The 26,161-nt window shown below is 37.2% G+C and overlaps 3 protein-coding genes across 3 annotated transcripts; all 3 read right to left on the bottom strand.

Annotated features, from left to right (window-relative positions):
• Positions 1-1,920: 1,920 nt before the first annotated feature.
• LOC143536271 (putative folate-biopterin transporter 4) lies at positions 1,921-6,993 on the bottom strand. The gene is made up of 7 exons (XM_077030308.1): positions 6,844-6,993; positions 5,195-5,322; positions 4,891-5,112; positions 3,876-4,337; positions 2,846-3,043; positions 2,270-2,407; positions 1,921-2,182 (listed from the first exon to the last, which is right to left on the bottom strand). The coding sequence occupies exons 1-7, from the start codon at positions 6,922-6,924 to the stop codon at positions 1,921-1,923; spliced, it is 1,491 nt and encodes a 496-aa protein (XP_076886423.1). The 5' UTR covers positions 6,925-6,993.
• A 772-nt stretch (positions 6,994-7,765) lies between these two features.
• On the bottom strand, positions 7,766-9,791 carry LOC143535221 (serine/threonine-protein phosphatase 7 long form homolog). The gene is made up of 2 exons (XM_077029538.1): positions 9,674-9,791; positions 7,766-8,820 (listed from the first exon to the last, which is right to left on the bottom strand). The coding sequence occupies exons 1-2, from the start codon at positions 9,708-9,710 to the stop codon at positions 7,766-7,768; spliced, it is 1,092 nt and encodes a 363-aa protein (XP_076885653.1). The 5' UTR covers positions 9,711-9,791.
• A 1,035-nt stretch (positions 9,792-10,826) lies between these two features.
• Positions 10,827-13,126, bottom strand: LOC143536264 (uncharacterized). Its single transcript, XM_077030297.1, has 2 exons — positions 12,933-13,126; positions 10,827-11,223 (listed from the first exon to the last, which is right to left on the bottom strand). The coding sequence occupies exons 1-2, from the start codon at positions 13,078-13,080 to the stop codon at positions 10,940-10,942; spliced, it is 432 nt and encodes a 143-aa protein (XP_076886412.1). The 5' UTR covers positions 13,081-13,126; the 3' UTR covers positions 10,827-10,939.
• Between the last annotated feature and the right edge of the window lie 13,035 nt (positions 13,127-26,161).

Raw genomic sequence — 26,161 nt, 5'->3', positions numbered from 1 at the left:
TGTTAAGGTTTAGAATAAGTTGAAATTCTTGCATTTTTCTGTGTGTGTGTTTGTGTACAAATGATTTCCTCATAATCAATTAATATTATTGATGGAGCTGGAGTTTGATTAAGGGTTGTTTTAAGACTTATGTAGTGTTTGTACATAATATATCTATGGGTAGGATTTTGTGTACATAATATATCTATGGGTAGGATTTTGTGTTTTGAAAACAAAAATAGATCAAAGACAGCCATTGTGTAAAAAATTAGTTTTTTAAAGAGATGTGATCACCACACACCAGCCTTTCTTACAGACCAACTCATCAGGGGCTATACGAGTTATAATATAGATGACGTGCGTGGCAATGGTATGAAATGTTTAACAAGGTTTGCAGTCTAACCCTGTTTATATGCGTTGTATAGGCATATGCAAGCTGCATAGACCCTGACAGGTAGTATTGTACGAGATGCATTTACTTCATCACGGAAGAACAGAACTGTACGCCTTGTATACGCCCTATACATAGGGCAGACCTACATTGTCCAGAGGGGGTTCACGGGAAACCCCCCCGAGTTTCGAAGTTGTAGTGTAACGTTATATAGAAAAACTGGAGTGAACTCGAAAGTCGAAGTTGTCATCTTGAACGCACTATCTAATCATTAAAAAACATATTTTTCGCGCGATTTTCACTTTCTAATTGCAAATGTTGCAACTGCTGTAATTTCATCTTTCAGTTCATGAAGTATGCATGCCAATTTAGTTGCAAGCAATTTGTTGCAGCTAGTAAGTTTTTTTTTGTCATTAAGGGCAATTAGGGAACATTTAATTCAGGTCAAAGTAGTTGGATTATCAATTTTTCTCATTTTTAACTGTCAAGAGCAGGTTATGAGTCTCAAAATTAAATAAAAAAACATGACAAGTTGCTTACTGCATAGCAAAGGGCATTTTGGGAAACCATAAATTACAAAAGTTGAGTAGTAAGTCCAATAGCAACTGCAACAGAAGATTATATTGCAAGTTCATGTCAAAGTTCTGATTCAAATCAATAACTTTGAAGTCAAGCCTATTAGTTTTAAAACCAACAACCTGTTGGTTATAACTTATAACCTGCTATGCCTAAACTACCCTTAGATGCAATCTCCTGTGAATTGTAACTGATTTGCCCATGGAACTAAAATTCCTTTTATGCAAACAGAATAGCATCTGCAACTTTTGGTATTTCTCTGTATTCCAATAATACCCATATACGCACTAAATCTTAAAATGTATAATGAAATTTAGAAAAAGCTTCTCTTCTAATTTTCGCTTTAGGCCTCTAAAAAGGTTGGGCCACCCGTGGTGACGAACCTTACTCGACTGAACCTTCGAACCAATCTGATTTTTTTATGTCGAACCCTATGAAATTGGAGTATCTAAAAACAGTGAACCCTCTGAAAAAAATATATTCTTGGATCCGCCACTGCCTATACACATCGAATAGTCCTTCATGGATGAACTATATGCCTCTTATAGGGCCTATACGACTCGTATAGTTCTTCGTTGACAAAGTATATGTCTCGTATAAGCCTATATGAGTCGTATAGGTCTATACGACTCAAAGACATTAATACAAGTATATTTAACGATCAACAATGTTTGACAAAAAGCTGAACCTATACGACTCGTATAGCTCTACAATAGTCGGATATATGACACAGCGGAAGCCTTTACGAGACTGTGTATGTTTAAAATCTACTTTATGAAGGGCATATGTTGAGCTTAGCCCTAGAAGATCAAATTCTGTGATGAAGCAAAATTCAAAGTTGAATGCTTATGATGATGCTGATGGCGGTTTCAAAGACGCTGCATCAAGTTCCGTGATGGTAAAACCGTAAAACTGCTAACCAAGATTGTTATGGCTCTTAATCTTGTAGATGGTTATGTACGTATATATAAGAATTATATTGTTATACCTGTAGCATCTTTTGGTATCAAAAACAAGAAAACAAGAGGTATAAGCGTACACACGACTTGAATCCCGATCCCTAAACTAAGATTATCGAAAGAACCCGAAGAAATGTTCAAAACAGAAGCCAAAGTATCGCCAAAAAATGAACTCATTGCAGACCCGAAGTTGTTGACCGACATGTAGAGTGAAAACAGAGTTCCTTCTATTCCAGGCGGGCATAATTGTCCGGATAGGATCAAGAAAGGCATGAACCTGCAATCACAAATCAACCCGTTACTCACTTTGACTTTAAATAGTCAAATACGTTGTTTTGTTTATAAGATATTATGAGAAATATACTTGAACTGGTTGACTACATCCGAGAGAGCGGACCCGAACAACACCATTACTTTGTCTGATATGCCATGCGAAACATTTATCCTAGAAACTAATATTAAGTCAAGAAAAGTCAGCTGTGCCAGGGTAATATGAGCAAACCTGCAAACATGCATCAGTTTAGAATCAGTTAGCAAGCTCTTTAATATACACTTATGGTTTATTTTAGAATTAATTACACAGATTGGCCCGGCCCATATTGCAACTTTGGTACTCAAATTTAAAAAATTACAACTTTAGACCAATTGTTTGCACGAATGTAACACCATTGATCCTTAACTGGATGGAGGTTAACTTTTTAATTAAAATTTTAAAATGGCCAAAATACCCCTGGAATACTAAAAAACATAAGACGGGTTTTTATGGAAACAAGTAGTTTGTTTATTTCACACGCAATTAACGTAAAAAAGTAACCTCCTTCCATTTCAGGTACCAACGGTGTTGGTCACGTTCGTGTAAGCAGCTGGTCTAAAGTTGCAATTTTTGAAGCCAGAAGACTAAAGTTGCTACGGGGACTATCCGTGTTTAATATACACTTACATGAGAATCTTTCTTAATTTCATCTTCTTTAAGAAACAGTTGTAAGTGAATGCTCCAAACATGAGGCCTATCCACCCGTTAACACGTTCGGCCCCCAAAAACGAAGCTTCAAGATTCAGAACTTCTGTCTGGTAGTAGAACATAACATTTGACAGATTTGGAACAGTCACCTGTGCTAAGAAAAACCAACCCATTGGTCTGGCTTTCCCAATAATCTCAATCAGAAATAAGCAAATTACGGGTCCCTTTTAAACAAGGATGGGACCCACCAAATAATATGTGACGAATTTGAAGCTGTAATCATTAATCAACAATGACAGATATTACATATACAAGTATATTTGGCAAAACTTTAAACTTAGCTAAACCGCGGGTCAACTGTTGCACATAGTGTTCATAAATGCTTAAACCATCCTAGATCAGTTTACTATATAAATATATTTGTAAAATATATAGTAAACTGATGATTATAAATATATTTGTAATCATCAGTTTACTATATAAATATACATAATTTAGCAATGGTGCAATACATCTTTGTAATCCTATTTAACACATTAGTTAAGTATAAAATTTGATAAACGAAAAAAAAATGTTGGCGAGTCTCCTGACCCGACCCAACCCATGTTGAACCTTAAATAAAAGTTGACCACTTTGACCCATTACAGACCCGCCCATTCGGTTTTTGAGTTTTTGAAAACCATTCGGTTTCTGTTTTATCGGTTTTACCATAGTTATAAACTTTTTTGTTAATTAATGATTAATTGGTTATTATACATTTGAGCTTAAAATATATAGGTTACACCATCAAATTCTTATAAACTAAACATTCAAAATAAAAATCCGTAAATTTGTTTTTTTTTCGATTTTAAATGCAGGCAAAACCGAACCGAAATTCGGTTTTTACAAAACATAAAACCAAACCATTGGTTTATGTTTAAATCGATTTTTCAGTATCATGTGCAGCCTTAAATTATACATAAAATTTTTCATAAGAAACTAAAGTAATAGAAAGTTTATCACATTATACCTGAAGATAATCGGGCGTCGAATAGCATTAAACAACGTATAACCGGCCCACTTAAAAGATTGGAACCAGTTTGACAGCAAAGATTCATCCTTTTCAGTCTCCTGATATTTACTTAAAATATTATTCAATATTTTCTTGCTACTTTTATGGCTTCTTTTTCTCATCAAAGTACCAGGCTTTGGAGGTGAAGCGGATTCGGTCGATAATCTAGCTTCATCCAAAATATCTATATCAGTGTCATTAGAAGTAGAAAATTCAGGTAATTTTGAACTGCTTATAGAAGAACTGTCCGCCACAAAACGACATGAACATAGTTGTACAGCTGGCAAAACAGAAAACAGTAAAAATATGTTGTGCATTTGGAAGTTGTTTAGTGCATATGTTCCAAACAAACTCCCACAGATTCCACCTAGAGCCATTGTCATCCATGATATTGCTTGCAGATCGCCAGAAAATGTAGCCCTAAGTGGAAGTAATTTTGAAAAATAAAAATAATTAGCTTGCAGATAACCAAAACCTGTAAATGAACCGAACAAATGATTGAGCACGAACAAGTAACGAAAGGGGTTTTCTTGTTCGTGTTCGTTAAGTAAATGAGTGTGTTTGTGTTTGTTTGTTAACAATATAAACAAACGGTTCACGAATGTAAATGAACGAACATAACTGTAGATAGATTAACGAACATAACTGAGATTAAAAGAAATTGTAAATGTGAACAACAATGTGTGGGCCTAAAAAATTTAAATTAATATATTAATGAACGAACTTAAACACACGTAAACCGATGAACATAGATGAAAGTAAAGTAACAAACAACACATGTGTTCATGTTTAATTAAAGGACAAAAAAAACTTTGTTCACGTTCATTTCTTTATTAAATAACAAACACAAACAAACCTCCCACCAAATGGTTCACTGAATGTTCTGTTCGTTTGCATGCCTACTTTACTCAACATTGAACGCACAAATTATCCATAGACAACTTTTAAAAAAATCTTGGAGAAAAGAACATACTTTTCATGTCTAGCTGCCTCTGTAATCATTGCATCAATTACAACATCCGCCATTGCAGATCCCATGTTTTGCAATAACAACAATATCATAAGTTGATGTTTGGAATCCCTTACATATTCCCATGATCCAAGAATCAACCACGGAAAGAGGGAAAACAGCGTTGCGATGACTAAATAAGGAATCCTTTTTCTTCCATTGATTGGAATACAGTCTGATATTATCCTGCACATAAGATGTGCACATTGTTTGGTTCAACTTGATAGCTAATGTCAATAAATTCATAAATTAACAATTAGATGAATACCCGAATATTGGTTTTATGCTCCACGGAACAAATGATATGGATGTTACAAACTGAGAAGCAGAAGATGATAACTTTAATCTGTATTTTAGCTGGTATGAAACTGCAGTCCATACAAAAGATCTAAGCCCCTAATCAAATAAATCACATTAAATGAGTTAGAAATAAAATCAATACCGAACCAATGGCAGATATAAAGAAATAACTTAAAGTAGAAACATTTAACGAATCGAAATTCACAAGAGTATTTTTATTTTAAGCATAAAACCTCCTAAATCATTTTAGTCTAGACTTGGAAACGAACTGAACAAACATGATTAAAGCATGTTCTTGTTCGCTCCTTCAGAAAATGAGTGTGTTTGTTTATGTTCATTCATTAACAGTAAAAGAATTGTTCACGAACTTACGCGAACGAACATAGACGAACGAATATAACTGAGATAAAAACCAATTAAAAGAAAATGTAAACAACAATGTGTTGGGCTTATCAAGTATTAAAACTAGACTACATTGTAATTGACTAATTGGCATACAAAATTTAAAAAAATATATTAATGAGCGTAGACAAACGAACATAAACAAATGAACTTAAAACAAACATAAACTTATGAATCATAAACGAATGAATATAAACGAATTTAAACAAATGAACGTGAATGAACGAACGAACATAAACGAACGAACGAACGAACGAGACATGTGTACTGCTAGCGTACGGTATAAAATGCCATCCCTAAGATGAGTTATATAAAGATACAACTATGCAGTTAATGCGGAAAATATCAAATACCAGTCAAGGACCGATATCTAAGATATCAGTTATCGCGGTGGGATATCGGTAATTTTAATATCATGCGGAAACTCCCTGCTTGCGGTGCACGCATATAATGTATATATGTGTGAACCCTCGGGTGGGCAAAAGCGAAATTGCACTAATTTTGACGTTATTTTACTAATATCGTGAAACTAACGTTAAAAGTGGCGGAAGGTTAATCAGGCATCATGTGGTGGCGTTGATAGCCGAAAGACAAGGGTACATGCACCAATCGGTCGGTGTCCCGATGGTTGAGTGTTATGTGTCTTATGTCCAAGGCTTGATGCAAAACTATTATCGAGCCGGGGGTCTCACCGGAAGCAGCCTCTCTATCCCTATGGGGTAGAGGTAAGGCTGTCTACATCTTACCCTCCTCAGACCCTACCATAGCTTTGCTATTGGTGGGATATACTGAGTACGATGATGATGATGATGATTAATATCATGCGGAATTTATATCTATAGCAATTTAACAGATACTATCCTACCATTAACAAGCTAACCTTTTGCAACTTACAAAACACTAACAATTGTAGCAAGTAGAAACAGATTAAAACTTAAAGCACTAACATTAAACACTAAAAACTGACAATTAAGACTAAAAAACCTTATATCGAGAAAATCGGTAATATATGTCAGTCAATATAATACCGGAACCGATATTACAACTGATATTTTGCACTGATATTTTACCCAAGGGACCGATAACCGATATGATATATGATGTTCCTGATTTGAATCGTAATAAGTCTAAAAACTAATAACGTTGAATAAATAGGCAACAATAATAGCAAAATTGGGGGTGTAATATTGAATAAAAGAAGTAAAATAAATAAACCTGAGAAAAGTAAATGAAGCAGATGAGCCATAGAAAGGAAGCACCGAATGTAATCCGAAGCTCTTTGATCCAACCTATCATCTTATTCTTGCTAATATTGATAAATCATGTATGTATGTATGTGTAGAAATAGATATAGAAATACGTACGTACGCGCATTCACATTTGATTTCCAATAACATAATTACACTAAAATTCATTACATTTTTTTTCTTCCTCTCACTTAAATAATACTATTTTATACTTTTATCATTATCATTTATCTATTCTTCACTCACAATCACTTTCGATAAAAAAAAAATATTAAAATATTATACGGTGTGGACACTGAAACCTTATATTTAACTTTCTCGTATAACATTTTCTCTCATCTACTCACAACTTGTAACAATACCATATAATTTACAAATTTCCCTCTAATATTTTTAAGGAATAGGTTGAGAATGTTCTAATATGTACAAGTATAATAACCCAATCACAAATTCACTTGTCTTCGTTTTTACTTAGTAAATTTGTAACTTTTTTCTGTTTATTATGAGTCCTTTCAAAATCCTCTAAAAAGACAAAAAAATCAATTGTAATTTAATGCTACCACCCGATTCATCGAATGAGTTCAAGTTGAACAAGGATACCTCTAGTAAGTCTGCAGGCCGAAGTTAAAGACACGACAACATTAAAAAAAAAAGTGCCCCATGATTGTGAGAAATCTAAATAGGTCTTGATGAAAGATTGTTTTAATGATAGTCCAAAATACGATGCCGGTACGCTTAGATATTGAATGTCAGCAGGTGTTATCTTTAAAATTGTTGGAGATACAAAAGCGAGTTTTGAATGGTTTCAAGAGGGTCTAGAGGGGAGGATGAAATACAATTTCACTACGTTTCATACATTGATTGAGGCATAAACACGTCTCACTAATAAGTTAATAATCATTAATGTCCGTAGTCATAGTACCTCTTCGTAACCCCGGGTTCAAACAACTCGTAGGAACAAAAAACTTAACAGACTTACTCACATTGTAACTAAAAACATCACCAGGAATATCTTGATCATAACCGAATGGCATAGCCACTCGGTGAGGATTATATCGTGCTTTACAACCTACCCCGTTAAGCTCACAAGGCGTTATAAAACAAACAAAAGACTGCAAATCATCATCTAACATCATCGAATCCGATTGTATTAATATTTGTTCAGTATCTTGGTAATACAAGGGCGGTTTCCAGTTTTTTAGATCAACCGCATACGGTCTCCAAATGAAACTTTCAAGATTAAGAGTATGTGCATTCAAAGCGTGCCAACGGGCTAATCTTGGCTCACCGGGTCTAAGCTCATTCGGGGTTATTAAATTCGGTCCAACAAGTTGAAACCTTTCATACCCCCAAATCTGAACTAACCGAAACGGACCTAAAAGATTAACACAAACATTCGAATTTTGTTCTTTCAACTTTGTCAAATTACAATAAATATAAGCAAGAACCACAGGCGCAAGAGCCAATCTAACACCTTGCGACAACTTCACCGCGATCGGGATAACATGTTTTCCAACCGAATCTTGATCAAACGACGGGAACACAAATCTAGACAACCACAACGACAAAAACGCAATGTGCTCGTCTTCAGGGTCAGGTTCGGGTCCCTGTCCGGGTCGGTCAGGGCCCGTCATAAACATTTGAATCCACTTAAAATGTGAGGCTTTTTTCGCCTTGCTTTTCACCAATTCCGACCGAAACCCGTTCATAATTTTGACTTTTTCCGCCAAATCTGGGTTTAAAGTAACAGAATCAACAGAAATAACAGATTCCCCTAAAACCGAATACCCGCCAAGGACTAATACGTCTTCTAAAGTAACCGTGGCCTCGCCCCATGGGAAAACAAATGTGTTGGTTTTCGGTGTCCAGAACTGTGACAGTTCTTTAACAAATGTTTGGTTACAAGGGATGTCGTAAATGGAGCTCATGATGGAGTCCAGAATACCTGAAAAACATAATCGGACCGAATTTATAGATATTTGTATTTATTTAAAGTAATTTATAAGAATTTAATAAATAAGTATTTCAAATGCTTTTGGTCAAATGTATAATAGTATGTTAGTTAACAATTAACAAAATTAATTATACCTAAATTCATTATTGTCGGCCTTAAATTTTCAAGATCAAATGGCAAAAACCGAAATAACCGAAACCAAAATTAAATCGGAAAAACCAAAACCAAACGGTTTCAAAAATGCAAAAACAGAAGATTTGGTTTTCAGTTTGGTTTTAGCCAATAATCGTAGGCTGTAAACAAACAGAACCGGACGAAACGTTGTCCGTGTTCGTCTGTTAAGCCTTTGTCGAACAAACGAACGGTTCACGAACACTCTGCCAAACGAAAATTCGTGTATGTGTCCATTCATTAAGAAATTTAGTCTGGCTGTGTATGTTCGTTAATATAGTGAACGGATGCAAACGGACCCTAATGGGCACTAATGGACAAACGAACACACAAACATTAATGGACACTAATGGATAAACGAACAGTAACATACACTAATGAACATTAATAGACAAACATACATAAACGACTCTAATGAGCAAACAAATATAAACGCTTACATATTGATTTCAAAAGGTATAATCATTACCGGAAGTTCACAAACACTATTGAATGAATATGGTCTATGTCAGTGTTCGTACGTTAAGCTTACTGAACGAAATTATTTTGTTAATGTCCGGTTCGTTTATTAAACGGATGAACATAAACAAACTTCTTGTCTGGTCGCCCGGTTCATTTACAGCCCTATTTAACCGCACTGAACCGGACCACACACGATGGAGTCCAGGAATACCTGATTGTATCCAAACAGCACTGTGTTTTCCCGCCATTTGTTCAACCCACTCTGGCCATTTGGTTGGTGGGTGTGTTTTCCAGCATTTGAGGTTTGGGTGTGGTGGGTTTGGAGACTGGTGATGGTTCGTTGAGTGGGTTGGAGATGTGGGTTAGGAAGGTGGCGAGTCTTAGAGTAAAGTTGTATTTCTGAATTTGTGTTTGGCTTGTTTATTTTTTTTAAAACGCCGATATTTTTTTTAGAACGTCGATATTCTTGTATTTAAGCTAATGTACTTTTCAAATTTTGTTTATTATTATTTTTCTTTATATTTATTAATATATATTTAATTAGGATTTTTGTATATATATTGTTTTAAAGTATATATTAGTTAATTAGTTTTATACTATGTTATTTTATAAACCAAAGGTTGCCCTCGACGCGTTGCGTCGTTCACGCGATTCAAACACACGTAAAACATAGTACGTTGTAATAATTTTATCACCACACCACCTAACTTTTTCATTATTTGATTTAGTATGAAATCTATAAATATAAAAATCTATTTCTGTTTAAGAAAAAAACACAAAAAAAAACTAGAAAAAACCAGCAAAGAGCATGTTGAAACTCACGACCTGTAGGTTTCAACACTACAACACCACCACGGCAACAACTTCCATTTTTGTAACATATATGTTACTTTCAATTAATAAATACTCAAACGACATATTTCAAAAATTTACAAAAAAGAAAAGAAACTTAGTGGCTGTCACATGACAGCCACTGATTGGACTTTCCATTAATTTACTGTAGCTTTAGGTTTGCCTTTATATTTATTATTTAGTATAATATATTAACTAAAAGTTATATAAGTAGAAAGCTCATCTAGGCTTGTGAGTCGACTCGAGGTCAAAATGTAAAGCTTGGGATTGTTTATTAAATGAGTCTTAAAGAAAAGTTCAAGCTTGTTTTGGCTCAACTCAATTTAAGTAGCTCACAAACAGCTTGGCTTGTTATCCTCATACTTAACATTATACCAAGAATCGACTCAAAGCAGGCACCATTCTCAATCGATCTTCTTGGGAATTTAACGGGCAAAGTAGGCTATGGAAAAGATAACCACAAAGCACAAAGCACAATGATAGCATAATGCGAGTATGTGGGGTCTTTAACATTGACACCATTAATCTATCCACTTCCATTTTACAACCTTAATACAAAGTTACAAACCACCTTGTACCATTTTATTAGCATAAACTCATAAACATACATACATACATTCAAGATTCAACCACAGTAGATCGGGCTACTAACGGGCCGATACACAAACGGTTTGACAGCATGCGAGTAACCCGATACATGATTGTAACTAAACTTCACACCTGAAGACCCGTCTCCAAGATGAGTGCAGTGTTCATGGAAACTGCTAATGGGCCTCGCCAAACATGCATCCCACCTTTCGCTCTCGGGCATTGTTTCAGCAACTGTATATATTCCCCTTGAATTTGTAAAAGCTTGATAGTTTAAAACTTCCCCTGATTTTGTTATGCAAAGAACCGCAACTTCTGCGCCTGTAATCACATAAATACCTTTGTTTATTGCAGGACTTGACTATGGTTGACCCGATTGACTTTTTATAGACGACTACCACAAATAGCAACGAGAGCATTCACTGAATCAAGATTCTTGAAATGTATTTGGAAGTTAAAACAAGCAAAGTTTCATAAACGGAGGCTTTATATCAGGTGACAATAATTGAGTTTATTATCGGGCCAAACACAAAATCTAAGAGACATGAAGCAGTTCAAGCAAAGTAGCAGCATCAATCCTCCATGCCACGTAAACATAACAGCAATTAGGTGTGTAAACAAGTCGAGTCAAGCCCTATCTTGGCTCAATCTCGACTCATTTTGACTTACGAGAGCTCAAGCTCGAGCTCAAGCTCGAGCTCAACTCTTTTCAAGTTATTTTTCTAAAACTCAAACTCGGTCTGTGAATATTTTTTCAAGCTCGAGCTTGGTTCGGGTTCGGCTCGTTTATTATATATTAATTTCTCTACATTTTATAATATGCTTATATATCTTGAGAAAATTCTTAAATGAGCATAAGCTCGGCTCGTTTACTATTTAAGAATTTCATTTTCTATACATTTTTTAATATTTTTTTATATAGTTTGAGAAAAATCTTCTTGAGATTTAGGGATGGCAATGGGTCGGGTCTGGGACGGGTCTAGGTATTCCCAGACCCGGACCCGATTATAAAACCCCGTCCCAGACCCGTCGGGTATTTATCGGGTAAATACCCATCGGGTATCGGGTATACCCGCGGGTTTCGGGTATACCCGTTAGTTTATTAAAAATACCCGTCGGGTATGTCCGACTCAAATCCCATCTGGTTTTGAAAATATATACAACACAAAAAAATTTATTTTTCTAGTTTCATGATACACTTAATTCAACAAAAAGAAAAATTTATACCAAAAAATATATAAAAAAGATGAACGTAGTTTATAGAGGATGAGTGAGTGACGGGATGTAATACAATATATATATATATATATAATAATTTTAATATTCATGGAGGACACACAAAGGACCACTGAACACAAATACCATTTTTTTATTGTTACTATGTTGTGTGTGTGTGTATATAATTATGTCGGGTATATAATCGGGTAAACGGGTCCATATTATCGGGTAATCGGGCCGGGTAATCGGGTATATTAGAAATCCCAGACCCGTCCCAGACCTGCGAAAAATTAAAAACTAATCCCAGACCCGTCCCATACCCTAATGGGACGGGTAAGACCCGTCCCAATTATGTCGGGTCTCGGGTATGCCCATCGGGTTCGGGTTTCTCTGCCATCCCTATAATGAGATTGTGTGTGGTGCCTTAAATAAGTTGCAGTGTAAAATTAATACACAGAAGTCCAAAATAATTAAAATTTACATACAATTGGCTCGTTAAGGCTCGACAAGCCAAAACGATCCTTACATAACAAAGCTCGAGCTTCGGCTCGATAACTAATCAGGGTTTATTTGGCACTCGGACTCAGCTTTAGCTCGATAAGACTTGGCTCATTTAAAGCTTTTTATCAATCCCATCTAAAGTAGCTCGTGAGCGGCTCGACTAACAATTAATTGGAGCAATTAACAATCAAACTACCAACTCAACTTGCACCGACAAATTATGAAAAAAATGAAACTATAAATCACTAATGCAGCAAACTATACACCCAATCAAAAAATTACAAAAACTGATAATATGTGAACAATTATACCTTCTATGACATGATCTTCAGGACCTACGGAGCCATCGGCACAGACATCGCAGACAACTCTGCCGTGGATTTCACCGGTCCAACCATTAACGGTGCAGGTGGTTAATGGTACGATGAAGAGAACGATGATGATGAACAGGTTCTTCATTGTTGATTTGTTAATTGTGTTCCCATGGTGGTCAGTTACTTTGCTACTGCCTTTGTTAAAGGTCGGGTCGTCGGTGGGTGTCACAACATATGACCCACCCGTAGGACCACTACGTACCGGTTCACTTTCATTTATTAATTAAATTAAATTGCATTAAATGTAGAATTTTACAATGTTCAAGAGTAACTTAAAAATTTAATAATAATATTTTCTCATATGTTACTTTTTTTGGGCTTGTTTGTAAGGGTGAGTGTACTGGGGTTTGAGGTGCATAAAATGGGTTTTTAAAATACTCGGTTTGGGATATAAAATCGGGTTCGGGTATGACCGGGTGTTGAAAAAATCTGGTTCCGGGTATGAAACTGGTTCCGGTTTCTGAGTATTACCGGGTATAAATCAGTTATGAGTATGAGTTTTGGTACCGAAATGCATACCCTATCTGTACGCTACGGATAAGGTCGGGTTCAGGTATTTAAAACCCGAGTATAAAAGAAACCGGTTCCAAGTTTTTTTTTTGTTCGGGTTTTTTGTACACCTCTGACTGGGGTGACAATTTGCCTAGAATTAGGTGATAAGTGGAGAAAGCACACCCCCTTCTGGCTATAACTGGGGCGACAAGGGGGAGGCGACATGTTTTTGTCGCCATTGTATGTTTTTGTGTTTATTATTATATTATATATGTGTGTAATATATATATATATATATATATATATATATATATATATATATATATATATATATATGAGCCACGACACCATTACACTCCTAAAACAAAAATCCTCAATTTGCAAACTGGGCGTTAAATGTCACAAATCGCCTCATTTTGTAGTCCCTCAAATACACTTAGCCTAACTTGTAGATGTATAACTCGCTAGGGATGAAATTTTTATCTCGAATACACATATCTGTAATCGTTTTGTACTCGTACCGGTGTATTAACTGTACACGTACCCGTCTATTCGGTACGAGTACATGTACCCAGATTTTCTGATTTTAGGTACGGGTATTATGGGTCCTCGGTACTCGTTATAAATATGTAGGGATTTTTATTGAGATTTTCAAAACTCGTAACTCTAACCGTGTTTTTATTGTGATATCCTTAAGACTTCAAACGGACTTTTCAAGATCACTTATAATCAAAATATTAAGGACTAACATTTCTAATCAAACCAATGAAACTCTAGTTTTTTTATCTTCTTCCAATTAATAATTAGTAATAGCTATCATGAATGGATTTTATATTTTGGTCGATTTGTTTCAATTTTAGTTTTGGCATTATGTTCTGGTTGTGTCATTACGGTTTTGGTATTATAGGTAATTGACTGTCAGCACCTTACCGGTATCGATACCAAGTTTAGTGGAGATTTTTCATTAAAAAGGAACAAAGTGGTACCAAAACGAGTATCATACCTAAAGGAGATGTATCATGTAATTCGGGTACGGGTATGGGTACCCAGATTTTATGATTTTCGATACGGATACTTTCGGGTACAAGTACGGATACGGTACATATGTGTAAGTGTAAATAATAAATAAAAAGGTAATGAATTTATAGATGAAAAGCGGTAAACCAAACCACTAAGTAGCTCTGATAACTTACATGTTTGTAATTTGAATAAATTTATACCGAAACATTGATAGAAGTGAAAACGTATGAACATGTCGCAACAACATTCGAAATTAAAAAAGATACCATGTTAAAAAAGAAACTTACTGCTAGATTTAATGAAAAGATAAAACGTGAAAACAAAAGTTAAAAATAACAATAAAACATTATAGTTGTCCCGACAAGTGAAAAAACTAGGTAAATGTCGATTCTCAATCATGAAAATTAAGAACTCGAAAAAAGGACCAGAATTCACTAGGGAGTGAGATGACAAAAATTAAGATTATGCATATTGAGCAAAATTTTTACTATGTAGTTCATATGGGGATGCTGGGTTTGTTAGCTCTCCTACATCAACTGTCGATCACATCTTGTTTAAGTTGAAAGCTGAACATCTTCTAAGAATTATAAATGTGATAACATATGCATTTCTTCTGTTAGTACCCAGATCTATAATAATACTTTGGCATCCATATGGAAGTGATTGTCCAAAACTAGCATAAAGACGATTGGTTTATAAATTCTTGTTTGTTTTACAACTAGTTGACGAAGCATGCGAGTTGCCGAAACACGCACGTTGCGACATGTTCATGGTGGAATCTGGTCGGTACATGTTCAGTTCATTATAGTACCACACTAACCAAAAGAAAAAACCCGAGCGTGATATGCTAGAAAGAATATCAACTTCTTGAATAAAACTAAAAAAATAAAAATTAGTTATTATCACTAGCGCCTCAATGTTTATGTATTTTTCTTTCATTTTTTTTCCAAATTTTATATCTTTATTTACAATTGTTAACTTTATAACTCTAATTTCATATTTTACATCATAATTGAACCAATTTTTAATTAAAGCAATAACCAAACTAAACTGACTTTACACACCTCTATTTACCTAGTCTAATATGACTCAAACTAGAAGACCTCCAAAACCGATAACTCAAAACAATTACAAATAAACAAATTCAAATAACATAATCAAATTTAAACTAAACATTATCTTCTTTTTTAAAAATTTGTTGAACCCAATTTGACTCTCTATTACGTACGTACATTAATCGATAATCATATGTTATCTCCATAAACAAATTAACATGCATACAATTATCTACTACATTAATATCTAATCAGTATATCCTGGTATATGCTAATTATTTATATATTTGTTTCATTGTATGCATAGATGATAGAAAAACAGCTTACAAATAGTAACAATAGTTATGATCATTATAAGTTTTTAACCCTTTTATATTATTTGAAAAAAAACATGTATTTATTTATGTACAGATGCAAATTATTAATATATATTTAATTATTAGTTTATAATACAAATTCTAATTTTGATCACAACTGTGCATAAATCATTGGTATATTAGAAACTATTTAACTTAAAAGCACTTAATTTGTTTTAACCCGCAACATAGTCTCAAACTTTACCATACTTTCATAGAAATCATGAAGTGGAAGATTGTATAATTAATAACACATGGTAAAGGGGTGTTGTTATATAGATGAGTGATTATTCAATAAATTTAAAGAGAAAAATGACTAGAATATCTATTTAACTTAACTAGTCATTGTTTCCACTTTGTTCATAAGGTTGTTCGTAGGGGCGAGACATGCTCACTTTTAGGGCGATTTTTGGGTGAACACCGTCTCAGGCGATAAAGGGGGGGGGGGGGGGACGAGTGTTTGTTGTCGCCGAATTGTCATTACTTTCATCAAACATATTATCCAACATGATTGTTTAAGCTAGCAGCCGTCCAAAATTTAGTTTTTGGCAAAATAGCGACCAAAACACAATCATGCTCGTCATATATAACCAATCGGACCTAACCACTTTCATACTTTTAAAAACTAACTGCAATCAAACAAGTGTGGTTAGGATGATTTACGTATTTTTACATATTAAATAAATAACAAATAGTAATCTTCATATGAAAATAATAAATAAAAAGAATTAAGTACGTGAAAGAATTATTAAATAGACTACATGATTTTTTTATAGATGATTATTTGCAGAAATCATGTACTTAATTCTTTCATGTACTTAATTCTTTTTATTTATTATTTATTTAATATGTAAAAATACGTAAAACATCCTAACCACTTGTTTGATTGCAGTTAGTTTATTAAAAGTATGAAAGTGGTTAGGCCCTATTGGTATATATATATAATGAACATGATTGTGCTTGGTCGCTATTTTGTCAAAAACGAAATTTTTAATTGCTGCCAGCTTAAACAATCATGGTTGGGTAATATGTTGAGGAAAGTAATGACAATTCAGCGACAGAAAACACTCCCCCCCCCCCTATCGTCTCATTTATCGCCTGGAGTCGGTGTTCACCCAAAAAATCATCCCAAAAGTGGGCATCTGTCGCCCCACTACAGACAACCCAATGGACAAAGTGGAAGCAATGACCTGTTAGGTTAAATAGATATTCTAGTCATTTTTCCCTTTAAAATTAATGAATAATCCCTCATCTATGTAACAACTTCTAAACAACACCCCTTTACTATGTATTATTAATTATACAACCTCCACCTTCATGATTTCTATGAAAGTAAGGTAAAGTTTCAGACTGCGTTTGCGGGTTAAAACAAATTAAGTGATTTTAAGTTAAATAGTTTCTAATATACCAATGGTTTATGCACAGTTGTGATCAAAATTTGAATTTGTGTTATAAACTAATAATTAAATATCAATAATAAAATTGCATTTATACATAAATAATACAGGTTTTTTTTCAAATAATACAAAAGGGTTAAACTTATAATAATCATAATTATTGTTACTATTAATATTAAAGTATAAGTTAATGTAATGCAAGTTCAACTTAGACGACTTATCAGAATATTACATAATTTATTATTATTAGTTATAAGATATTTTTATTATTATTAGTTATAAGATATATATATCATATTGCACCTCTTTATTTTAGGATGTCTTATCTTCATATTTGGTTAAAAAAGTGATTGCTATTATTAATTTAAACTTAAATAAAAACTACCATCTGACTAAATAATACATTATTTGATTAGAAAACCACCCGAAGCAATTCAAATAAATCCAAATAAAACCTTTGCCTATACTAAATGACCTAACTGAAAGCAAATTGACCCAAATAATCATAAAAATAGGTAAAACAATTAGTTGAATGGATACTGTAAAGTTGGTTATGTGATGTTGTTTTAACTGAATTAAAAAAGTTAATTGATATGTATTACTACCAGTATATAATCAAGGTTACGATAATAGAATCTTACTTGAATATATTATTCATGTTCATATAAATTAACCAATCTCGATTCATGAGGTTAATACCTTGATTTTTAATTATGATATGCACCAACTAATTAGCGAATTTAAATATAACAGCATGTTGGTTTCGGTGGTGATTAGTCAAAATTTATATATTAAAACCTAGTTCAATAAATATGTCAAATAATAATTAATCCAATTAATCAATTAATTAATATAAGCGCAATAGAATAAAACGAGTAATCAAAACCGACAGGATCCGGTTACAAAACCATACAAGCAAGGATATAATAAACAATTTATTATTAACTACCAATAAGATATATATACCTTTGCGGTTCGAGACACCGAGGTAATGCTAGGTGACTATCCAAACACGAACGGGTGCGACCGATGGCGAGTGGCCGACGTGTGGCAGGCGCGGAAAGAGGTTGCGGCAGGCGACGTGCAGGGCTACAACGGCTGTTTTTATGGTTGACGTGAGTACAATATATTTGGAGTTTTGTTACGTGAATGTAAACATGAGCTAAAGAATAATTAGGTTTTTCTATATTTATGATTATGACAGTACATAATCATAATAATATAACAACCGGGTCTCATAGTCCAACTCGGTCCAACTCTTGTTTAAAGTTCGAATCAACATAATTTATTTATTATTTATATTTAGTATAAATAATAAATTCCGTCTCATGAGTATGTGTATAATTATATAAACATAATCCGTTCTGTTAATTGTTCGTCATTACGGTTAAGCAAGTTAAGCGAATTTTGTGTTCGTTGCCCAATGTGTAACTCTTACGAGTCATAACTCGGACGGTCGCGTTAATTTAATCGGACCGGCCCATATTTTCTAACACAGTAATCTAAGTTACCGTATGTAGCTGTAGCTGACTTTCACCTTGTATTGTACGTATTGTTGGATGTGGATGTTGAAGAAGACAACTAAAAAAATAAAATAAATGATGATGTATATATAATGATTGTCTTATGAGTTGTATTATACTTATAATAGGTAAAGATACAATCTAGATTAAATAGTGGTTTGAATTAACTAATTTAAGATCTTTTTTTTTATTTCCTTCAGCAAAAAACCATTATTATACATAATAATTTTCTCATGAGTTGTATTATACTTATAATAGGTAATGATACAACCAAGATTAAATAGGGATTTCAATTAACTAAAACTACAGTTGTTATTATTATTATTTTGCTGGAATAATTTTTTTTATAAACAACTAGTTCTTCTACCCGGCGTGTTGCGCCGGGGTAGCTTGCAAAAATCCAGAGTTGAAACCCGAGTGTTGCGATGATGAATCGACGCGAATTCGGTTAGTATCGGTTATGTTCGTTAGGGTATAGACATTGTTGGTAAAGTTTTAGCGTTAAAGCCCAAAAAAGTTAGTACGTCAAATTAACATATTAAAAACAAAATTCAAAACGATGTTTATTTGGTCGGCAAACCCGAGCGGTGAAAAATACAAGCGTTGTCGGTCTCGGTCATTGTGGCAGTAATTCGACCCGAATTACGTCGGTTTTGATTACGCTCGTTATGGTACTGGAGCTAAAAAATGAAATAAAAATATAACTATGAAGGCACCAATGGTCAATGGGGGGGAGGGGGGGCGTCGGAAGGTAAACTTGCATGTTGGAAAATCTGTGTTGTCAGCCACATGTGTTGAAGAGGTGAGTCTACTCAAATTTGGTTGTTTCCGTTATCTTAGTTATGTTACTAAAACTAAAACAAAATAGATTTAACATTTGGTCGGTTTTCCTTAAGTTCGTTATCGTAACTGAACTAAATAAAACAAAAAAATCACGGACTACTACGGTGCCGACAAGTGGCTCAATAGGCCACTTGCGGCACCAAAGTTATAATTTATATATATTAGTAATAGTAATATCTTAATTGAACGAAATCAATTGAAGAGGTTACATTGTGTAAGAAAACAACTACAAATGTCACATCAGCCCTTCTTTTAAGCTTTATTTCACTCCATTACCAATCTTGTCCATAGGCTTTACAAATGAACCATATTACAAATCTCCATTTAATTTGTATTAATTGTGTATAATAATAAATCGTCTATGTTGCAGGTTAAATGATTTATCGGTTGAGGAATGAGGCATACATTCGTTGGTTCCATGTATCGGGTAAGCCAGGAACACACCAATGGCTACAATCGACAATCGTGTCACTATAGGACGATGGATGTGCATCTTTCCTCCATTGTGACAACGTTGTTATATCCCCGTAATGCACCAATGGTGTTTACCAGTTTCTTTAGTTATTGTCTTTATCCTCAAATGGACTATGTTTTAATTCTTATGTTCCATAATTAGCTATATATATGAAGAGGTAGGTCCCAGCAGAGCCCAGTTGGACCCGCAAGACTCACCTTGAAGAGGGACGTCTGCGCAGAAACCAACTGGACCCGCAGGACCCACCATGCTCAGAGACGTGACGTCCTTACGCGCAGTACGCAAGCTGTTCCCGCAGGAAATGCCTCCCAATGGTGAAGGACTCCGCCTGTTCCCGCAGCTTCGGATACAAGCCATCAGGGAAGGCCACCCGCGCAGCAAGGCTACACGCACAAGGCACTTAGCTCTCAATCATTGTGTCACCTGAAGGAATGAGCAAAGCCGGGAACAATCCCGCACAAGGGCGGGAGGGGGAATACTCCCGCCCAAATAAGCCAGTCCGTACGATACAGGAAGATCTTCTGTACTGTACCTGACGAGGTATGGGCAAAAGATCTGACTAAAGATACGACAGCTTATTGACAAACAGTATGGCGAGCAGCATGCTCCTGTACTGTATGTCACTATTAGCCGCTGCCTACTCACCAACTACTGCCATACCACGTGCATAGCCGGCAGTTGGAGGAAAAGGAATAGTACACAGCAGGCCTGGTCACTATCAGCCGCTGCCTACCCACCAACTACCAGCAGGGCACGTGCGTAGGCCACTGTTGGTGGAACAGGAATACTGTTGCAGCCGGCCACACCTCCTTGGAAACCTACCTTCGGCTATAAATACCACAAATGGTATGATCATCTCATCTTAACATATTACCATCATATCTTATCATATTATACCTGATATCTGCTCTAGCAATCTCTTAATATACTTTTATATTTAAAGAGCAATCTAGTCTGATTCTCACGCCGGAGGGTGGTCACAAGGAGGAACCCCCCCTTCTCAGTGACAAGCTCACGGTGTCTGTTTTGCAGGTTATCAGAAGAACCATCTTCTCCGGGTCTAACCCCTAGTGGGAAACATCTATCTAACCCCCAGGTTACCCGTAATCTGCCCGGGGTCCGGTTAGTGTTTCTTCATTGGCGCCATCCGTGCATAAAGCTAGAACTTCATTTTTCTCCAGTTTTTTCAAACTTCTAGAAAGATGGTTAAAGAAACTCCGGTAACCACAACCCCAGCTACTGGGGGGAATACCGGCAACACAGTTTTTACAAACACTACCCCGGCTACCCAAGCCGGGGCAAGTGAAGTAAATTTTACGAACACTACCCCAGTTACCCAAGCTGGGGCAAGTGCAGTAAATAATCGCTCACTGGGATTCACCGATACCCAGTTAGAGAAACGAACAAGACTCCCCCGCCAAACACTCGATGAAGTTAAGGCATGGGCGGAGGCACGTCAGAGGGAATTCCAAGCTGAGTTGGACGAACGTTTGCGTTCCGTCCAACAGGCTGACGAATTCGAAGAATACTCGGACGATGACTCGGAGGAATCCGACTCCGACGCGAACCCTCGCCATAGGGCAAAAGGGAAGCGTAAGGAAACGGACTCCCAACCGAGAAGGCATTTTGGAGAAGCCTTCAAACCAAAAAACACAGGTGGAAGTCCACGTGACTTCTCCAAAACATTCAGACCAAATGTTGCAAATGCGGGAATGTCCAAATTTGCAAGGGACATTGCAGAAGCAATTGCCCCGAAAAGTGCCAAACAAATGTCCAGCATAGGCACATATGATGGTATATCCGACCCAGATGATCATTTGAACAGATTCATAGCGGGGGAAACCGTCAGTAGTTGGACGGAACCCACGTGGTGTTACATGTTCCAAATGACGCTTGTTGGGGCTGCTAGAGCGTGGTTCGATCGTCTACCGGTCAACCACATCTATGACTGGGCTGACTTCCAACAGAAGTTTAGCCAACACTTCAGCCAGCAAAGAAAGTATACCGAGGAGCAATGGACAATCCTCAAGTGCATTCGAGAAAAAGATGAATCTTTGCTAGACTTCATCACTCGCTTCAACTCGAAGAAGCTAAGTCTGGGTAACATTAGCGAAGATCTTGTTCGTGCTGCTTTTATTCAGGGCGCGAACGACCCAGAGCTCATCCGCACCTTAACGGGTAAAGATGGCATGCCATCCACATGGGATGCCATCATGACAGCAGCTAAACGCTTTGCGGAAACGGAGAAGCAACTGGGTAGAGATCTTCCACAGAGCACAAACCTCTACACCCAGAAAACAAGAGAAGACAACGTACTTACCGCCCGATTAAACAAAAAGCGGAAGCTAGGCATTTGGCAGTCAAGGGTAAACTTTGACACCTCATCCGGCTTGCAGCATCGGTTAGGCGGAAGGGATAACGTACAGTCAAACAAGAACTCCAGATGGACGCCGCTCACCAAAAGCGTCACCGAGATATTCGCTACTGAGGAGCTCCCATGGCCAAAGCCTCAAATAATCCGACATCGTCACAATGCTGATCGGAGCAAATACTGTGACTTTCACAGGACAAAAGGCCACAACACCGAAGAATGCATAGACGTAAAGGACATGGTCGAAGCATTTGTCAGAGATGGGACGCTCGCGCACCTCGTGGCGCAATGAACGCTGAGCAGGCTGATGCGTGTAGAACCCCAGCTAGGGAAAACACGAATAAAATTCCAGCTTCAATGTGAAGACTACATGCTGCGTAAAGAACGAGATCCCGAACCAGGTGCGTATCGGCTCGATGGCACTCCCATCCCAACAACATGGAAGGGAGCTCATTTACACAGTTTGCATGTAAATCAATTCCAAATTTGTAAAGAAAAGGCCAAGAGCCACTTCTAATGGAAATGATTCTCCTTAAAACATCGACGCTGATGATTTTACATTTATACTTTTATGAACTATCAACACGGATATGCCGGTTTTCACCGCATAATTACGTGAAAAGTCGTTGAATGGGGAAGGCGGTAAAACCCGCATAAACCCAAAAAAACGGCAAACCTTCACGCAGGTCAGTTGAAGGGGAAAAGTTCAGTCATCCCAATAAATGAAAGTGCCGGTCTATCCGCATGAATCATGATAAGAGGAAACTGAACACTAACCTATTAACAACCGCGCGTCGAACGGTTAATTTATTCAACACTAATATGCCGGTTTTCACCGCATAATTACGTGGAAAGTCGTTGCATGGGGAAGGCGGCAAAACCCGCATAAACCCAAAAAACGACAAACCTTCACGCAGGTCAGTTGAAGGGGAAAAGTTCAGTTATCCCACTAAATGAAAGTGCCGGTCTATCCGCATGAATCATGAGAGGAAACTGAACACTAACCTATTAACAACCGCGCGTCGAACGGTTAATTTATTCAACACTAATATGCCGGTTTTCACCGCATAATTACGTGGAAAGTCGTTGCATGGGGAAGGCGGCAAAACCCGCATAAACCCAAAAAACGACAAACCTTCACGCAGGTCAGTTGAAGGGGAAAAGTTCAGTTATCCCACTAAATGAAAGTGCCGGTCTATCCGCATGAATCATGAGAGGATACTGAACACTAACCTATTAACAACCGCGCGTCGAACGGTTATTCAAAACAGAATTTCTAACAAAAGGATGAGGAAAACCTACACGCAGGTCGGATATAGGTTAAAGTTTAGCCATCCTACTAAGTGCAAGTGACGGTCCTACCCGCACAATCACGAAAGAGGAAGCAAAACTTCAACCTATTATCTACCACGTTCAAAGGTTAACTTATCCTAAACACTTAGAAATTTCAAAAAAGGATGAGGAAAACCTACACGCAGGTCAGACGTAGGTAAAGTTTAGCCATCCTACTAAGTGCAAGTGACGGTCCTACCCGCACAATCACGAAAGAGGAAGCAAAACTTCAACCTATTATCTACCACGTTCAAAGGTTAACTTATCCTAAACACTTAGAAATTTCAAAAAAGGATGAGGAAAACCTACACGCAGGTCAGACGTAGGTAAAGTTTAGCCATCCTACTAAGTGCAAGTGACGGTCCTACCCGCACAATCACGAAAGAGGAAGCAAAACTTCACACCTATTATCTACCACGTTCAAAGGTTAACTTATCCTCAGAAAAGATGAGGAAAACCTACACGCAGGTCAGACGTAGGTAAAGTTTAGCCATCCTACTAAGTGCAAGTGACGGTCCTACCCGCACAATCACGAAAGAGGAAGCAAAACTTCAACCTATTATCTACCACGTTCAAAGGTTAACTTATTCTACACTTGGAAAATTGCTAATTTAAACTAAAGTATGCAAGTCATATAACGTTTATAAAGCAAGGAATCCAGAGAAAGTAGCGGTCTTACCCGCACAAAGATTTATATTTCATAAATATTCATTACAAGAATGGCCGGGTAACTACCCGCCTACAAGAAAATAAATCTATACAAGCTAAATCTATCCTAGCAGTGGGAAGGGATCTTCAGGATCAGGCTTCAGGGCCACTTCCACTTGGACCAGCACCATCAGTAGATCGTGGTAGTTCAAGGAAAGCTTTAAGGATAGCTAACCCATCATCAGCAGCAGCAACTTGATTCACCTTCTCCACCACCGGATGCGGGAAGGCGGCGTACTGATTCACTGCTTGGTCGTAAACAGCTTCAGTATCAACATTGTACAAAGGGAAGTTGGAAGGCGGGATGCCTTTCTCAACGAACCCTAGACCAAGCAGGAAGCCGACCTTTTCCCCATCCTCGTGAGAAGCGTTGAGGGCTGCGCTCATAGCATCATCATAAGAGGTCTCTGAGAAGACCCGATGCACAACCTACAAGAAAATATACAAGTGTCAAAACCTTTTCTATTTACAAAGAAAAGCGTAAAGACAAGAAAAGCTTACCTGAGACAACGCTTCTCGAAGAAGCCATTCCTTGGCAACCAGGGCTTCTTGGAGGGCAGCTTGAGCTTCGTTACGGGCGCGATCGGCTTCACTCTTGTTGAGGTTGGCAAGCAACACTTCTTTAGCCGCAGCCTCTTCGACGCCCTTTAGCTTACGCTCAGCATGGTCAAGCACCCCCCCTCTGGTCCAGGATTTCTTGGAGCTTTTTGGCGTCTTCCATCGCCAAGGCATCATGAGCCTGCTGGAGAGCCTCTAATTTGGCTTTAAGCTCCTCATTCTCCACGCGTAGAGGCTCAGCAACAGCTTCAGCCTTGGTGGCCCTCTCGGTTGCGTTCCTTGCAGTTTCCTTAGCCAGCCGAAGCTGTTCATTAACAGCTTGGGCAGCCTTGGAACGGGCCTCGAGCCGGGCCTGAACTTCAACCTCGAGGGCCTTGAAGGCCTTTTCCTTCTCCGCAGCCACTGCGGTAAGTTTTTGGTTCTCCTCCCGGACAGCCCGCGCCTGAGCTACTTCTTTAACGCGAGCTGCTTTTAACTTGTCGTTTTCACGACAAAGCAGCTCGACGCGCGGCTGCATCTGGGCCAGGAGAACCCGAAGCTCATTGCTTAGCCTACCCTCCTGGTAGCTAGCCATGGCTTCCCCCAACGCACCACTAGGAGCAGCGTGACGAGCCCACTCCACGCACTCCACAGGGGTGCGAAGGGTTGTTCCTCGGCGAATGTTCCATCGTGGAACATACACTTCATTGGAATCCGACACTGCAAAAAACATAAAGCAGTTAAGAAAAGATGATAAAAATATATAAAATAGGCCAAAAGAACCCTACGCACCTGTAGGGTCAATAACAGGCCGATAGCCGCCAAACCCATCACCTGAACCCAACGGAAATCCATCCAAGAGGTCAGGCAGATGGGAAGGAGGCAGAGATTGGCGAGAAGCCCCATGCATACCTGAAGGTTCGGCCGTCGTTGCCGATGACGGAGGCATGGTAGAAGCCGCCGCGGTCGCCGCCGCGGAATCCGCAGCAAAAGTAACCGCCGGCTCGGTGAAAGATGCCGTAAAAATAGCACTCACAGCCGGCGGTGACGTCATCAC

Source organism: Bidens hawaiensis, unplaced genomic scaffold (genome assembly GCF_021521415.1).
Source record: "Bidens hawaiensis isolate Kalapana, Puna unplaced genomic scaffold, B.hawaiensis_p1.1 tig00000780_1, whole genome shotgun sequence".
Classification (NCBI taxonomy): domain Eukaryota; kingdom Viridiplantae; phylum Streptophyta; class Magnoliopsida; order Asterales; family Asteraceae; genus Bidens; species Bidens hawaiensis.
The sequence above is the reverse complement of the archived record's forward strand: the minus strand, read 5'-3'. Positions and strand labels throughout refer to the sequence as shown.

Excerpts from the sequence above, each read along its gene's own strand:
- LOC143536271 (XM_077030308.1), bottom strand. The coding sequence starts at position 6,924 with ATGATAGGTTGGATCAAAGAGCTTCGGATTACATTCGGTGCTTCCTTT. Across the intron at positions 2,408-2,845 it reads AAATTAAGAAAGATTCTCAT|GTTTGCTCATATTACCCTGG; the intron begins GTAAGTGTATAT and ends GCATGTTTGCAG. Across the intron at positions 2,183-2,269 it reads GATGTAGTCAACCAGTTCAA|GTTCATGCCTTTCTTGATCC; the intron begins GTATATTTCTCA and ends TTGTGATTGCAG.
- LOC143535221 (XM_077029538.1), bottom strand. The coding sequence starts at position 9,710 with ATGGCGGGAAAACACAGTGCTGTTTGGATACAATCAG. Across the intron at positions 8,821-9,673 it reads TGCTGTTTGGATACAATCAG|GTATTCTGGACTCCATCATG; the intron begins GTATTCCTGGAC and ends TATGTTTTTCAG.
- LOC143536264 (XM_077030297.1), bottom strand. The coding sequence starts at position 13,080 with ATGAAGAACCTGTTCATCATCATCGTTCTCTTCATCGTACCATTAACC. Across the intron at positions 11,224-12,932 it reads TGAAGATCATGTCATAGAAG|GCGCAGAAGTTGCGGTTCTT; the intron begins GTATAATTGTTC and ends ATGTGATTACAG.